This window comes from Gekko japonicus, unplaced genomic scaffold (assembly GCF_001447785.1).
Source record: "Gekko japonicus isolate JY-2015 unplaced genomic scaffold, Gekko_japonicus_V1.1 scaffold1518, whole genome shotgun sequence".
NCBI classification, from domain to species: Eukaryota; Metazoa; Chordata; class Lepidosauria; order Squamata; family Gekkonidae; genus Gekko; species Gekko japonicus.
The window spans coordinates 419,165-434,208 of NW_015168092.1; the positions used below are offsets into that span (position 1 = coordinate 419,165).

The 15,044-nt window shown below is 43.7% G+C and overlaps 1 protein-coding gene across 2 annotated transcripts in view; it reads right to left on the reverse strand.

Annotated features, from left to right (window-relative positions):
• PRIMA1 (proline rich membrane anchor 1) overlaps positions 1 to 15,044 on the reverse strand; it is an 86,417-nt gene that overhangs the window by 51,977 nt on the left and 19,396 nt on the right. For both annotated transcript variants that reach the window (XR_001482618.1, XM_015414742.1), the window contains exon 2: positions 6,974 to 7,124. Coding sequence is in view for 1 of the 2 variants with exons in the window: in XM_015414742.1 (XP_015270228.1) it covers positions 6,974 to 7,124 (151 nt within the window). In the remaining variant the exon portion in view is untranslated. The remainder of the gene's footprint in view (positions 1 to 6,973; positions 7,125 to 15,044) is intronic.

Genomic DNA, 15,044 nt, shown 5'->3' on the forward strand with positions numbered 1-15,044 from the left:
GAGGGAGGGAAAATGGGAGAATTCTAGCACACCGGTTCCCCTTTCCGACTCTAAAATCTGCAGAAAAATATGGATGAGGAAAATAAGAATGACACTAGAACTCAGGAAATAAAAGCCTGAGCAAGAAACAGGTTGAAGGACAATGCTAGAACATATTAACGTCTGCAGTATCATAAATATTGCATTCTCATAATGATTTATAAAGTGGTATTTATGTTAGCACTGGTAGGAACAAATAGCACAGGCTGTCTCTCCAAGGAACTCAACTGTAGAATCATAGGCAACTTTTGTAATTTTCTGAAATAACAAGATTCTTTTGTGTGAAGGTTCGTAGTCATTTGGTCCCATCTGGGACCTGGCAGGCACCTCCCAGTGAGAAACATGAGGACACCCACTGACCTCTTTGATGGCACGAAGAATTTGAATCAGAGACCATGAATTATTATTAATAACCATAATTATTAGCCCAATGCATTTGTGCATGCACACACACACAAACAGAATTCCTTCAGAGCGTGAGCTTTCATTATCACAACCATGTGAGGAGCAGCTGTATTTGCACAGTGGGAATGCACATATACAGCTGTTGTATGCATTGTGGTTCCATGTAAGTATCAGAGTTCCCATGTGCACAAACAGGAACATCTGCAGGTGGTTCCACTCATGACTCATTCTAGAGGAAATACACGTAGCCAAAATGTCTCCTGAGTCAGATCAGAGCTACAGTGCTGTGGCAAGGACAAGGAACCCTTTCATCCTGACATTTTCCCCAACGCAAATCCTATCACCACTTTAGTCACTCACCATACAGGTATCAATAATCTCCATTGGGAAAAAGGTATAGGGAAAGGCTACTCCCCAGCTTCCTCAGTGCCATAGCTGAATGAGATCTTCTCATCTAGCCTGAACTGAAAGCATGAACAGGGCATGTGCTGTCATTTGATGAATAATGTGTATGTTTCCAGTTCTGGGTGGGTAGCTATGTTACTTGGCTGTGGCTTCAACAAGAATGACTTTCATGAAACCTTAACTACCAACAAATATAACATGGCATAAGCTTTCAGGGCTAGAAGAGCCCACTTCATCGTATCTACCAAGTATGATCTTTAGCTTGTGTGTGTGTGTATAGGCAAACACACACACTCACTTCCATGGGTAAAGAGAAGAAAACTCACACATGGTAAAGTCCAAAAGTCCATGAAACACAAGGCATAATTGCAGGCTGTTCCATTGTATGCAGAGTCAACTTTATGCAAGGTAAGAACAGAGTAGCCCTGGTCATAATATTATTTCCTTACTATACTAATTTTGTTGTACCTGCTGGTTAGAACACACCACATTTGAGACCTAAAGATAGTTACAGTGTAATGCAGTGCAGAGTTTCTCCAGTACAAACCAGATAAAATCAATTAGTTTAGACTGGAGTGATTCTGCATAGGATTGGATCCTACCTTGCACCCTATCTTGACTTGGCCAATCTGGCCATGTGGATCCATGCCATGGTGACCTCAAGACTAGACCATTGTAATGCATTCTACATGGGTCCACCCTTGAAGTCACCTGAGAAATTCCATTTGGCACAGAATACCACAACTTGGTTACAACCAGGAGCTAGGCGGAACATGCATATTAACATATTTTGCCAGTTACTCCATTGTCTATGTATCAGTTTCCAGGGTCATTTCAAGGTACTGGTTATCACCCATATATCTACAGGACTGCCTCCCCTGCTATTTTCCACCATGAGAGCTTTGCTCATCTCAGCAAAGCCTTCTGAAGGTGCCATACTGCAAATGAGTAAGATGGTTAACTGCCTATAATTGGGCATTCTTGGTGGTGACCCTGCCTTGCAGAACAGTCTATGAGGAGGTCAAAAAGGCTCCCACATGTCTGTCATTCCACAAACTATGTAAAAAAGTGGTGTTCAGGAGAGTGTTTAAGGAAAGGACACAGGGCAATAGTATAACGGAACAGTTCGGGAATGTGTTTTTATAATGAGAACAAGACTGCATTGCATATGTGATATATCATCTATATGTTTTATGTATTATTCAGTTGTTGCTGCATTGTTTTCTACTTCCACACAGCTTGACATATCATACCTGATACTTTTTTGCACTGTTCCTAATTTTTGTAATCCTAGTCGAATTGCAGTGGCCTAAATAGATCAGACCAGCCTGAGCTTGTCCAAGCTCTGAAGCTAAGTAGGGTTGTTCATGGTCAGTACTTGGAAGGGACATCACCAAGGAAGACCAGCGTTGCTATGCAGAAGAAAGACACGGCCAACCACCTCTGCTCTTCTCTTGCTTTGAAAACCTCATGAGGGGTCACCTGAAGTCAGTTGCAATTTGATGGCATATTATTATCATCATCATCATCATCATCATCATTATCATCATCCCTATTCAGGGGTCATTTCATAGAAAAAGAGGTACAAGAGCTCATTTGCATAGCTCCTTTGCATATGCCACACCCCCTGACAAAGGGCATCTGGGGAAGGGAAAGAAAGGCATTTAAATCCCCCCAGGCAACAGGGGGGCCCTCTGCAGGTGGGCCAGGAAAGGCAGTGGGGGGCGCCCCTGGGCTCCTTACTGCCGGAGCGCTGTTCCGGCATGCTCCGGCAGGAAATGACCCCTTCCCCTATTGCATTGCTTATTGGATCTCCCATGCTATTTGTTTACATTATTTTACACCATGTAATCCATACTTAGTCTCAGTGAGAAAGGCGGACTCTAGAGCAGATAAATAAATACTTTATGTAGTAAAAAAGACAGAATCATATAAACAGATTTGTCAATACATTCTTGTTCAGCAGTTTCATACTGGAGCCTCCTTTTGAAGTCTTTTCATTGAAGTGTGACTTGGAGGTCAACAGCTGAGCCCTGGAAAAGTGACACATTCTCCTCTGTGATGCTGAATGCTGCCATTTTTGATGTGTCTATTTATCCTCTTGCACAGAGACTGACGAAGAGGGCTCTGGTCGACGAAAGTATGTGTTTCTAGCACTAGTACCACAGAGACAGAGGCTACAGCCAAAATAACAGAGTCTCTTGTAAGCATTGAAAAAAATTATAATTGTGCCATAAGCTTTGTGGAGCCAGCGCTCACTGGATTAGAGGCATGCACTTCTTTTTCTTTTGGCTTGTAATTCATAAATTCCCGAGTCCTAAATGTGATACTTTCAGATTTGCAGTGATGAAGGCAGTTGTCACAACTATCCTAACAAGATCAGGACAGTTGCCAGTGCTATTCCTATGAAGGTGAGAGGGATACAAACGTTACAAAAGGGGCGGCGCGGGGGGGGGGAGCTGTACTGATATTTCACAATATGTCTGGCTACAGCAGCTGCATAAATGCATCATTTTATGCATGTGTTTTATGTATGTACTTATGCTGGTTGTATAATTGTTGTAAGCCGCCCTGAGCCGCTTCGGCGGGAGGGCGGGATAGAAATCTAACGAATAAATAAATCATTCCCAGCATATCCGTTACCAACAGGTGAGATTCCAGCTCAGCAATGGGAACTTGCCCCTACTGCTTTCCTTAAGAAGTCAACCCTAAAGCTCAGCTGATGGCTCCAGTATTCAGAACATCTGCAAACTGCCTATCCTGTCTCCCTCCCACTGGCTGAGGGGAAGGCTAGCGAAAGAGCTGTAACGAGAATCATAGAATCTCAGACTTGGGAGGGGCCATACAGGCCATCTAGTCCAACTCCCTGCTCAATGCAGGATCAGCCTAGAGCATCCCTGACAAGTAGTTGACCAGCCGCTGCTTAAAGACTGCCTGGGAGGGGGAGCTCACCACCTCTCTAGGCAGCTGATTCCACTGCTGCACAACTCTTACTGTAAAAAAGTTTTTCCTAATATCCAGCTGGAACCTTCCCGCCCTTAATTTAAACCCATTATTGTGAGTCGTATCCTCTGCTGCCAACAGTGTCCTCTAAGTGACAGCCCTTCAAATACTTAAGGAGAGCAATCCTGTCCCCCCTCAACCTCCTCTTCTCCAGACTGAACATTCCCAAGTCCCCCAGCCTTTCCTCACAGGGCTTGGTCTCCAGGCCCCTGATCATCCTCGTTGCTCTCTTCTGCACGGCTTCATTCTGTCCACATCCTTTTTGAAGTGAGGCCTCCAGAACTGCGCACACACAACTAGGGAACCTGCATCAGCCGGGAATCACTGGCTGCAGCAGAACCACCAGAGCCTCCTTCCTAGACTGATAAGAGAGTCTAACTGACTGGATCCTCCTGAGGCTTGCATATGGCAAACCAAGGAAAGTGAGCATCAAGGCAAAGTGAGTAATACAGGGGTCTGCATTTCGCAGAGAAAGCAAATAACAGAGCTGTAAAAGTTTGCTGAAAGTAGTGGAGGTGATCTTGTCAGGGAACACTCTACCTTTCCCTTTGCCAAGCAGCCAGCTATTTGCCCCCAAAGTTCTTTCTAAGAGTCAGGAGAGTCTCCTAAACAAAAATCATCAAAGTACAGGACACCACAGCAACAATTCGGTAAAGTCACTTCCTCCCCCTCCTCCCCCCTCTCCCTCTGGAGCTTCAGTCTCCAAGCCACATGTGATGCGATGAGGTAGGAGGAGTATGCAGAACTCATTCTCATTAAGATATAGCTTGTCACTGTAGCTGAATGGAACCTAAGGGGTAAATGCATCTATTGTTACTCTTCAAATTTACTCTAAGAGTATTTATGTATTTAAAATATTTGTGCCTATGTTGAGAGCGTCAGATAGTGTTGCCAGCCCAGCACTGGTAACCCCCAAGAGACTACAGGAGTGGAGTCGCAACAAGTAGTGTCATGCCTACGCTGCAACACGTTCAGTTACGGATGCCAGACACCCCCCCACATCTCCACTGCGGATCAGCTGGCCAGTGGGGGGGAATTACCCCCAAAATGAGGAACACCCAACATTTCAGCAATGTGCCTACGTGACTTCTGCAGGACCCAGAAGTGATGTAGGCATCTCAGGGACGTCAGGGCAATGCCCTGGTTTTGGGGCAAAAACCCTACAGTAGAAGCTAATTCTATCATAGAGTTTTTGTCCAAAACCCAGAGCATCGCCCTGACGTGCCTATGTCACTTCTGAGTCACATTAGAAGTCATGTGGGCACGTCACTGAAATGTGCAAAGAAACCCCCAGTTCCCAGTGATTCCCCCCTCATCACCCGCCGGCTGCCCAGGAGGGACCTGGCAACCCTACTTTCCACTGCAAACCTGGAAGTGACATCACCATATCAGCATGATGTTGATGTTGTAGGATTCACCCAAAACTCTATGGTAAAGCAACAGAGTTTCAGGTGAATCCTAGGATGTTGCGCTGACACAGTAATGTCCCTTCTGGGTTTGCGATGGAAATAACAGTGCAGTGCAACACCAATTTCCCCTTCCCCCTTTTGCTTCCACTGCTCCACCAAGGAACAGTAGGAGAAGCAGGGCCCAGAACAAAGCTAAGCAGAAGACCTGGCAGACCTGCGATCAGCCTGGGGTTCAAATCCCCTCAGCAATGAAGCTTCCTGGGTGCTGGGGCCACCCACTCTCTTAAGTATTTCTACTATACTTTTCCCCTAATGGGGACTCAAACAGTGTCATCCTAAGCAGACTTACACCCTTTTACATCCACACATGGGCTCAGAAGGGTGTTACTCTGCAGGAACTGAAAATGGCTTATAAAATGCAAAAATACAATTTAAATTAATAGACAGGATAAAAAGACAATATTCCAAATCTCAGACTGATCCTAGATCCACTGGTCCAGCTCTCTTCAGGACCACCGGCAGTAAGCCAGAGGCTCCTTTGGTTCTTGCCCTGTGGCTCATGCCAAAAGCTTGCACCGCTAGCCATGCTCAGGCTCAATATCTCTAACACAGGAGGAAGATCAACTCAACCCAGATACCTTTGAAATGTTCCCAACATCCCTCCCCTGCTCTCTCTTAACCTAATCACCTTATCAAGGTGTTGTGAGGACAGAATGAAGGAAAGGGGGCATGTACACCATTCTGATGTATTTGGAGAAAGCATGTGATAAAAAATGGACTGAACGATAAATGTTCCCCAAGAAAGCCATCCTCTTCCATGCAACTCCTCTTGTAGTAGACACCTCCAATCCACCCGACATCAAACCCTCATCTTTCTACAATCATGAATCACAATCAAGGGCTGGTCCAATCTCAAAGGCTGCCATGGAAACCTAATCCCGTACCACCAGGCAGAACACCTCCACGCAGCCCCTAACATAGATTTCAAGGACTATGTTTCTTAAGTTACACCAATATTACAGCCTTCTTTAACTACTCACTCTGTGTAAACCTAGGAAGAGGGTGCTGGAAAGTGTTGAAGTTGCAGCTGACTTATAGCAACCTTGTAGGGTTTTCCAGGTAAGGGACAAATAAAGGTGATTTACCAGCTCCTGCATCTGCCTAGCAACCTTGACTTTCCACCCAAGTACTAACCTGGGTAGATCCTGCTCAGCTTCCAAGATCTGAAGAGATCGGGCTAGCCTAGGCCATCCAGGTCAGGGCATAGGAAAACCACACTCTTTACACAATATCGGGCACACTCTATGCTGATGTAAATCAATACTGCTGTTTATAGTTCACCAGGAGAAGCCCAAGCATCACAGTTTTCTTTTTTTCTAGTCTAGAGGTGAGCTTGTTGGAGAACACTATAAACCCATCTAAATACTGGATCATAAAATATTTATGTAAATCATAAGGCAACATAGGAAATGATCATCTCTGGGGCTCCAGCGTTAATGAGTTGCTTTGAGAAATGAACCATATGGTTTCGATCACAAGAGGGAATTTGCCTGGCTCCTCTGCAGAAATCCCTGTTCAATGAGCAAAAAACACTTTCTGTCTTTAGTTAGAACATTTATCCCATTGTCCAATGGAAAATGCAAGTTAGTCTAAATTAGCTTTCCCTCTTCTACTTTTCCTTTTAACAATATATACTAGCATCCTTTACTTACGTGGTGGGACCCCAAGCAACCTTGGTGGTGGAGGAGGAGGTGGTGGGGGTGGTAACGGAGGTGGTCTACATTGGCAGATCTGTTGGCAACTGTCTGTCACTTTTTCTGCTACAGGCTTGAAGCATGATTTTTGAGGTTCACCCTGAGTGATCTGCAAAGGAGAAAAAGACAAAAATTATTTAGCGGATGCACGCACATGTTTAAAAAAATTAACAAATACCATCAGTATCTGATAGTAAAGGTGATCCATCTCTGTTTTGATGCACAGTCTTTGTGGACAGACTGAATCTTTCCCCAAATACCTACACTGGCATTCCACCCTCTTCCATGTCAAGCACAAACAAAAGTTACTTTTTTCCCACCATAGAGAACAATGGAGGGGATAGGGGCAACCTGTTTGATGGCCCGTAGAATTGGACCCCCTGGTCCAATGCTCTTGAAACTTGGTTGGTTTCTTGGGGAGAGGCTCCAGCAGCTACCCTGTGAGTTTGGAGTCTCTTCCCCAATCCCCCTGCCCTCCAGCCCCCATAATATACCCTATGTTTTTGCCATTGACTTCAATGGCCCATAAGATATAATGGGGCTGAAATTGACATTCGGCTGGCCCAAAGACTCCAGAATGGGTTGGTACTGATGAAACTGACATGCTGGAGTCTTACTGTCATCCGAAATTGATTCTGCCTGATTCGGCCAAATCCGAATGGGCCGAATTTATTTATTTCTTGCACACCCCTACTTCTCACCCTTATCTATGAATTTTCTGCAGTTACCCAACTGTTTCTTTCCCCCCTTGTTTGCCATGAAGCCTTTGCCTTTGAAAAACTTCCGACTTCCACCCTCCCTCCCAAATCTCCTGCTCATACCTTGAATAAACCTTTGTTGGTCTTAAAGGTGCCACTGGACTCTACATTTGTTCTTCTTATGGATTTCCAGTCAGGGAATCTGCTTCCCGAATCTGTACGTGATGCCATCTCACTCAGCCCTCCAGAATCCAGTCCTTTCTTAAAGCCCAGCTTTTCAATTAAAACTTTTAGTCCATCACTATAACCCTTATCCCCACATCTAAGCAAGCTGAAGTATACGAAACCATATTTGCTCATATTCATCCCTTACTATCCTGATCATTCCCTCCCTTGCCTTCCCCTTGTCAGAGTCACATTACGTAAGACCTCTCTTTTCTGTTTATGAAACTCTGGACTGACGGTGCTGCATGAACAAAACGGTCTGCAAGGTTTGTTCACTTAACTGGTTAGATTGATTTAAAATATTCTGAATGATAAAACATGTGGCTTTAATGAAACGAGCAGGATTTTTTAAATACTGTAGATTATTTTTTAATATAAGTAGCTACAAAAACTGCAAGTGGCAGGTACCTTCTTAGAAGAGGCATTCTTCTTTTCTCACCCAGGATGGAATGCCTCTTCAAAGACACATGCATACATAATCTAAAAATAAAACAAAAAAAAAATACTTTTGTCCTTTCAAATTTTGTATGCATTTGCAAATGTATACATATTTAATAAATTAATTGATCAACTGCAATGCATATGACTAATTGACTGAGGTTCCCTCATTTCGGTGACAAGCCTGTAGATAAAATGAAATAACAGCTTCATTGCATACTGCTCTCTGTTGGAAATCCAGAACTACTAGTGATAAAGAACTTGCAAGCAGTCAACACATTTGGATGAACTGTTCGGGGTAGTTTCTTCAAAGCCAAATTAAATACACTGAACTTCTTATTGACAAAGACAGAACTTGAGATGGTTTCGTTCATTCATCTACATGCAAATTATGTCCTTCACAAATAAGTGTCTTCCTACAAATATTAAAACCATTAGCGCCCTTAGCTGTGAAGAAACAAGGGGATTACAAGAGGAGGAGAAGGAGAAGAAGACCTGGTTTTATATCCCACTCTTCACTATCAGAAGGAGTCCCAAAGTCACTTACAATTGGCTTCCCTTCCTCTCCCCACAATAGACAACCTGTGAGGTAGGTGGGGCTGAGAAAACTCTGAGAGAACTGTGACTGACCCAAGGTTACCCAGCTGGTTTCATGAGGAGGAGTGGGGAATCAAACCTGGTCTTCCAGATTAGAGTCCACTGCTCTTAACCACTACACCAAGGGGTACATTCCTGTTTGTCTCTTCCAAACCAGATCCTTGGTTGGATGAAAATTCTGAATGTTGAGACTGTGTCTTCACTATGGACATCAGACAGCTAGCTTAGTAGTTTGCACTCTCTGTTTTATAGTAATGACTGTTCATGCAGGAGGTCAACGGAAGTCCCGGGAACAACAGCAGGAAAAGCCGCGGGGGAAGTGCAGCTTTTTAGAGCCGCAACAAACTGAAGCGCGCTATCGTGACCTCACGTTCCCCCCGCGGCTCCGTCCTCTGGCAGCCGATCACACCACCTGAAGCAACAACAACGCACCGCGTTTGTGCACATACGTGGGACGCGGACAGGTGCTGGATGCGATGGCCTACCAGTGTGTCCCTGATAAGACGCCTGCCGACGCCGCGCGTTTTCCTGAAGATACTGCTTGTTTGCTGGTACCTTTTTAAACCACGTTTCAGGCCGGAAGGGACGGGCTGGGGGCGGGGGCGCGATGCCTGCCAGATGCTGGCATCTGATCGCACCGGTTTAATCCACCCTCAATCCGTCCGTTTCACTGGGCAAATCCTCCCGTGTGACCGGGGCCGGAGAGTAACATTTTTTGCTTCCCTGAATTCCCTAGATAACTTATACTATATTATTATTACTATTATATTACTTGAAGGTCCCTCTAAACCTTTACCCAATTCTGGGATTACCAAGGATCACTCAGCACACTCAGCCTCTCCTAGGGTAGTCAGTCCATGCAGGAGGTTTGGGGGTGGAGACATGGGAGGCTGCAACATCATGTACCACATTAAGCCACTTACAGTGAAAACCTGAAAGTGATATACAGTAGATCTAGGAATTGTAGGAAACAATATGGTAAAATCATAGAGTTTTCAGTGATTCTGAGAGCTACTCTCTATCACTTCCGGATTTTCAGTGGAAGCAATTTAACAGTGCCAGTTTTTAATATTTCCCCCCCCATTGCTGCTTGGAGCGGCAATAGTGTGAGGGGAGGTCGGAGGAGTACAGCAGATTGATATTTTGCTGTACTCCCCCGACCAGCACCGCGAATGGGTGGACGTAGGGGATATTCAGGCCCCTAGACTCTTACAAGAGTTTCACAGGGAGCTCCTGGGGAAACTGGGAGGTATCCCGGACTGACCGGGAGATCTCCTGGGCGGGCCAGGAGGGTGGGCAGGCAGAATGTCAGCTATGCTGCCATTGTGTTTATGGGTCCGGGTTTGCGTTCATGACCTGTGTGCCAGTTGCTGCCACATTCTTCTCCCCTCGTTATCACTGACCTTGTAGTCTGCTGGTGTAGTGTCTTCCCATCAATTAACCGTGTGACTAGTTTAGTTTCCCAGCCTCGGCTCTAACTGATCTGGTCCTCCTTCCTGCCCGCGGGAGTCAGGCCGATTGGCCACTGGTGGTGGGGGGCACTTTTGAATACCCTATATCTATGTCTGCTTTCTAGATGGTAGTTATTCCTAACAGTGAACATGTTCCTGCAACCATAGTACTAGCAATAAAATATAACCTTTCTAGAAGCGTGTACTCAATTGTTCGACTGTGGGTCCTGACAAATAGGAGCTGAGGTCAGGGAATCCCCACCCTGGCCAGGGAACTAGAAAGCTAGACTGTCTTCCCCACCCCTGAGAGTTGTTTCAGGCCTTTAGAGGACTTAGAATATTTATCTACTCAGCAGCCTGTCCCAAAGGCCCAAGCCTCCATGTAAAGTAAAATGTTTATTCAGAACCATACAGAACATATAATAAACATTCAAAACCTACATAAGATGAAAATGGAATCTTTTTTAACTATACATGCCATGGTTGAATCCAATGAAGCCCAATATATCAGCTAACAAGCAGAAAGAAAATATCCAAGTCACCTGCGAGACCCTAGCTGAATATATAGCTGAACTTCATTTCTACAACCTTTTCCTGCCAGACAAGGAAACTGTATTTTTAAAAAGCTATCAACTGCTCCATCACCACTCAATCACTTCTCAGCCCCAACTATCTTTTTCCCAACTCTCCTACTACCACCATGGATCTCAAATCTTATTAGCCCTGTTCACAAGTTACAGTGAACGCACACAGAATCTGTGTACAGCATACAGTTGATTTTTCTTTGTATATGCATTGAGTAACTCTTCTGTTACAGTCAAGGCATGTACAACTCAATGTGTGATACAAACCCCACATTTATCTAGGTACCAGTCCCTGGTTTCACTTGTAAAAAGAAGGCACATTGGCTGTTGTGACAAACTGACCTCCAAAAGCAGGATGCTTAGTGCATCGAATTCAGAGAGCTGGGAGATTAGGGGTTAATGCCGCACTGTAAAGCCCAGTTTGATTGACAGGCTGCTGCCTGTGTGCACCCCTTTCTCTCTGATTGTTCAGTGCCAGCTGAGGAGAGTTTTTAAAAAGTCTTGTCAGTCTTGTCAGAGAGAGTCAGTTGTCATTTGGACTTTGGCTTGGCAGTTGCCACTCAGAAGTGTGTGTGTGTGTGTGTGTGTGTGTGTGTATGACAGTCTGAGAGAAACAGACAAGTTCACTTGGGAGGTGAAGGAACACAACTCCTTGCCCTTACTGTGTACTAACACATTTGAGGAAAAGTTCAAAAATCAGAACTTAAAGTCTAATTGTCAGCCCTAGCTGAATTCCATTTATTCAGTCTCCAGAACTTCAGGGTAGGTTTGACAGGCTGGACAGTAGGCTGAAAACTGCCAGTCTAGCCAAACAGAAAAAGGATTATCGCTCCTAGAAAGGAGGATATTTCTTACCCAGTTGTTCAGAGGGTTCAACTCAGAAGGGACCTCTGGTTTGTGTGAAAAGGGAAATGGTCTTAGACTCCTCAAGAGTAAAAAATGGAAAGTTACAATCCCACAAGGGAAGTATTCAAATACAGGAAGAAAGTACTAACTTCCAGGAAACTAAGATAATTTTATGAAGCTTTATTAAGACACAATGTTGCTGAAAGAAATCTCCAAGACAAACAAACCTGTCACAGTCAAGAATTGAGTCTCTAAGAATATATATACAATTATACTTTGTTGCCTGTTCAAAATATTCTAATTTGCATGATCAACTACAGTTAACCTCAGCTTCTCATCCCCTGCCCTGTTCCCGATCCAACTGTGCCTGTTCAATAAAATCAACCTTTTTATTTTAACTTCACTTCGTGTCAAGTGCCATTTCCAAAGGGTTTTAGAAGAAGGCTCCTGCTGAGTTACAATAAATCTTTGGCTTGGGCAAAAGCCAAATAACTTGTCTATCACAGGGTGGGACATGCAGAAAGTTATAATTCTATAATTCAAATACACTACTAAGAGGCTGCTCAGACCAAGAGGGGAACAGTGTTTGGGTGGGAAAATCTGCCTCACAGAGAAGATGAAACCGGGGACCATCACAGCTGTCTCTTGCAAATAGGATACATGCATATAGGCAGGATTTACATGAGTTCACGGTAACATATGAGCATAGCTACTGGCTTATTAAGATGTAGGGTTGCCAGCCTCCAGGTGGGATCTGGAGTTCCCCTGGAATTACAACTGATCTCCAGACAACAGGGATCAGTTTCTCTGTGGAGAAATGGCAACTTCAGAGTGTAAGCTTTGGGCATCACATCTCCACTGAGCTCCCTCCCCTCCTCAGGTTCCAACTCCAAGTCTCCAGGAATTTCCTGACCCAGAATTGGCAACCCTATTCAGATATTAAGAAGAAAAATAAGATTTTTTTTGAAAGTCATAATCAGAGTTTGGTTTTTGTTTTTTTACTATAGTTTGAAAATTCAGCAAAGATATAGCAATGGAACTTGGCTTTGACGAAGTGCGGCATTAGCACTGAACAGAGGAAAGATCCTTGAAGAAGAAATCAAAATGGCAAACAACAACACCAAAACACTGGGCTTTGAAGAAAACTACAGGTATCTTGGAATTATGGAAGCTGACAACATCAAACATACGCTTGTTAAGAAAAATATAACCAGGAAGTATTAACAAAGAATTAAAAAGATACTGCAAACAAAATTAAACTGAGGCAACGTGGTAAAGGCAATTAACATGTAGGCAGTACCAGTTCTAAGATACACAGCTGGCATTATCAACTGGAAACAATAGATGCAACTCAAGAGATGATGATGATGCATCACTCACTACACACTAGAAGTGATGTTGATCATCTTTACTTACCAAGGAAATTAGACAAAGAGGTCTCCTGAAAGTTAAGCAAGCAATTGACAAAGAAAAATGAGCACTGAATGACTACACCAAGAAAAGCAAAGAGAAGCTTGAAGTGTACAAGTATACAAGGCAGACTTATTTAAAGCTACAGAAACCAAAGAAGATTACAAAAAGATTGCAATCAAAACTCACTTTGACGGCTAGAAGGAAAACACTTGCATGGGAAATATTTGAAAGACACAGAGAATAAAATTGATAGTGAAAATACCTAGAATGGCTCCAAAATGGGCACTTGAAGAAAGAGACAAAAGGACTCATTCTAGAGTGCACAAGAACAGACACTTGGAACAAATATTATGACAGCCCAAGATTCATAAGACCAGGGATAACAGCAAATGTTGACTTTGTGAGACAGAGGATGAAACAGTCAACCACATGGTCAGTGCCTGCAGTAAATATTGCTCAAACTGACTATAAAGAATGTCACAATAGAGCTGCAGCTATATTGCACTGAAACCCTTGCAAAAAATATGGCTTACCATCAGCCAGAAATTCATGGGTGCACAAACCAGACAAAATCATGGAGAATGATGAAACTAAGATTCTTTGGGACTTTGATTGCAAACAGATAAACACCTGAAGCATAACACCCCTGATATAGCAGTTGTAACAAAAAGAGGCTTTGGATCATTGACACTGCAATCCCAGGAGACAGCAGAATATAAAAGAAAGATCACAAGACCTACGAATAGAGTTAAAATGCCTCTGGGGAAAGAAGGTTACCATCGCGCCAGTGGTCATTGGAGCTGCTGGAGCAGTGCCTGGAACTCTGAAGAAACACCAGGACATTCTGGGCATTGAACAAATAATACCAGCTGAGCTCCAGAAGACAGTGTTGCCCAGAACAGCAAGAATTCTGTGCAGATAGAGCTCGAATTGCAGAACACTATCTACCAGTCAAATATCTGACTGTGGCAATTAATAATATTTCCATCAGACTCTGGGGAAGCATGAACATCTTCCCTTAATGGAAACTTTGCTTTCTTAGGATGAAAGGAAGAGACTGTAGTACAGGGGTAGAACACATTTTCCATGCCAAAGGAGCCACATTCAGTTCTTCGCATCTCTAGCAGCAATAGGAAAGACCATTTTCAGTTTCAGAGGTAGGTGGTCCAATATTATTTGTATAAGACCTCTCTCTTCCCTTGCCCCAAGATGACTTTTTAGCCATTTCATAGAAAATACATGTTGAATTAAGTCTTCTGAAAGTGTCAGCAGAAGCTTGATTTCCTCAGCTATACTACCATGACTTCTATTGGTATTCTCAAAGGAGCAGTAAAAGTTTTCCTCTCTTAACTAGGATTTCAATCTGGTTTCAAATCTCATAGTAATTATAATGATATTTATTTATTTTTACTGGATTTATTAATCGCCCAGTATTGTTGCCGCAGTGCAACTGGAACACTTAACCATGTTTAAGGGGGAAATTCATACCTGGGAGGCAACAGACAAGAAAAAGAGTACACTCAATCCCACCCTATGCTCTAGCCATTAAGAAATCAACCAATGTTACATCGCAGTAGGGATAACTCAAAAAGAGATCCTCAGGGGTATTTGATGTGACAACCTGAAATCTCCCTTTCTAAAACAGGGAAATGAAAACAAATTGTGTGTGTGCGCGCACACTTTGTACATAAAGCTAGTTTGGTGTAGCAGTTATGAGCGTGGACTCTAATCTAGAAGAACTGAGTTTGATCCCCACTCCTCCACATGCAGCTGCTCG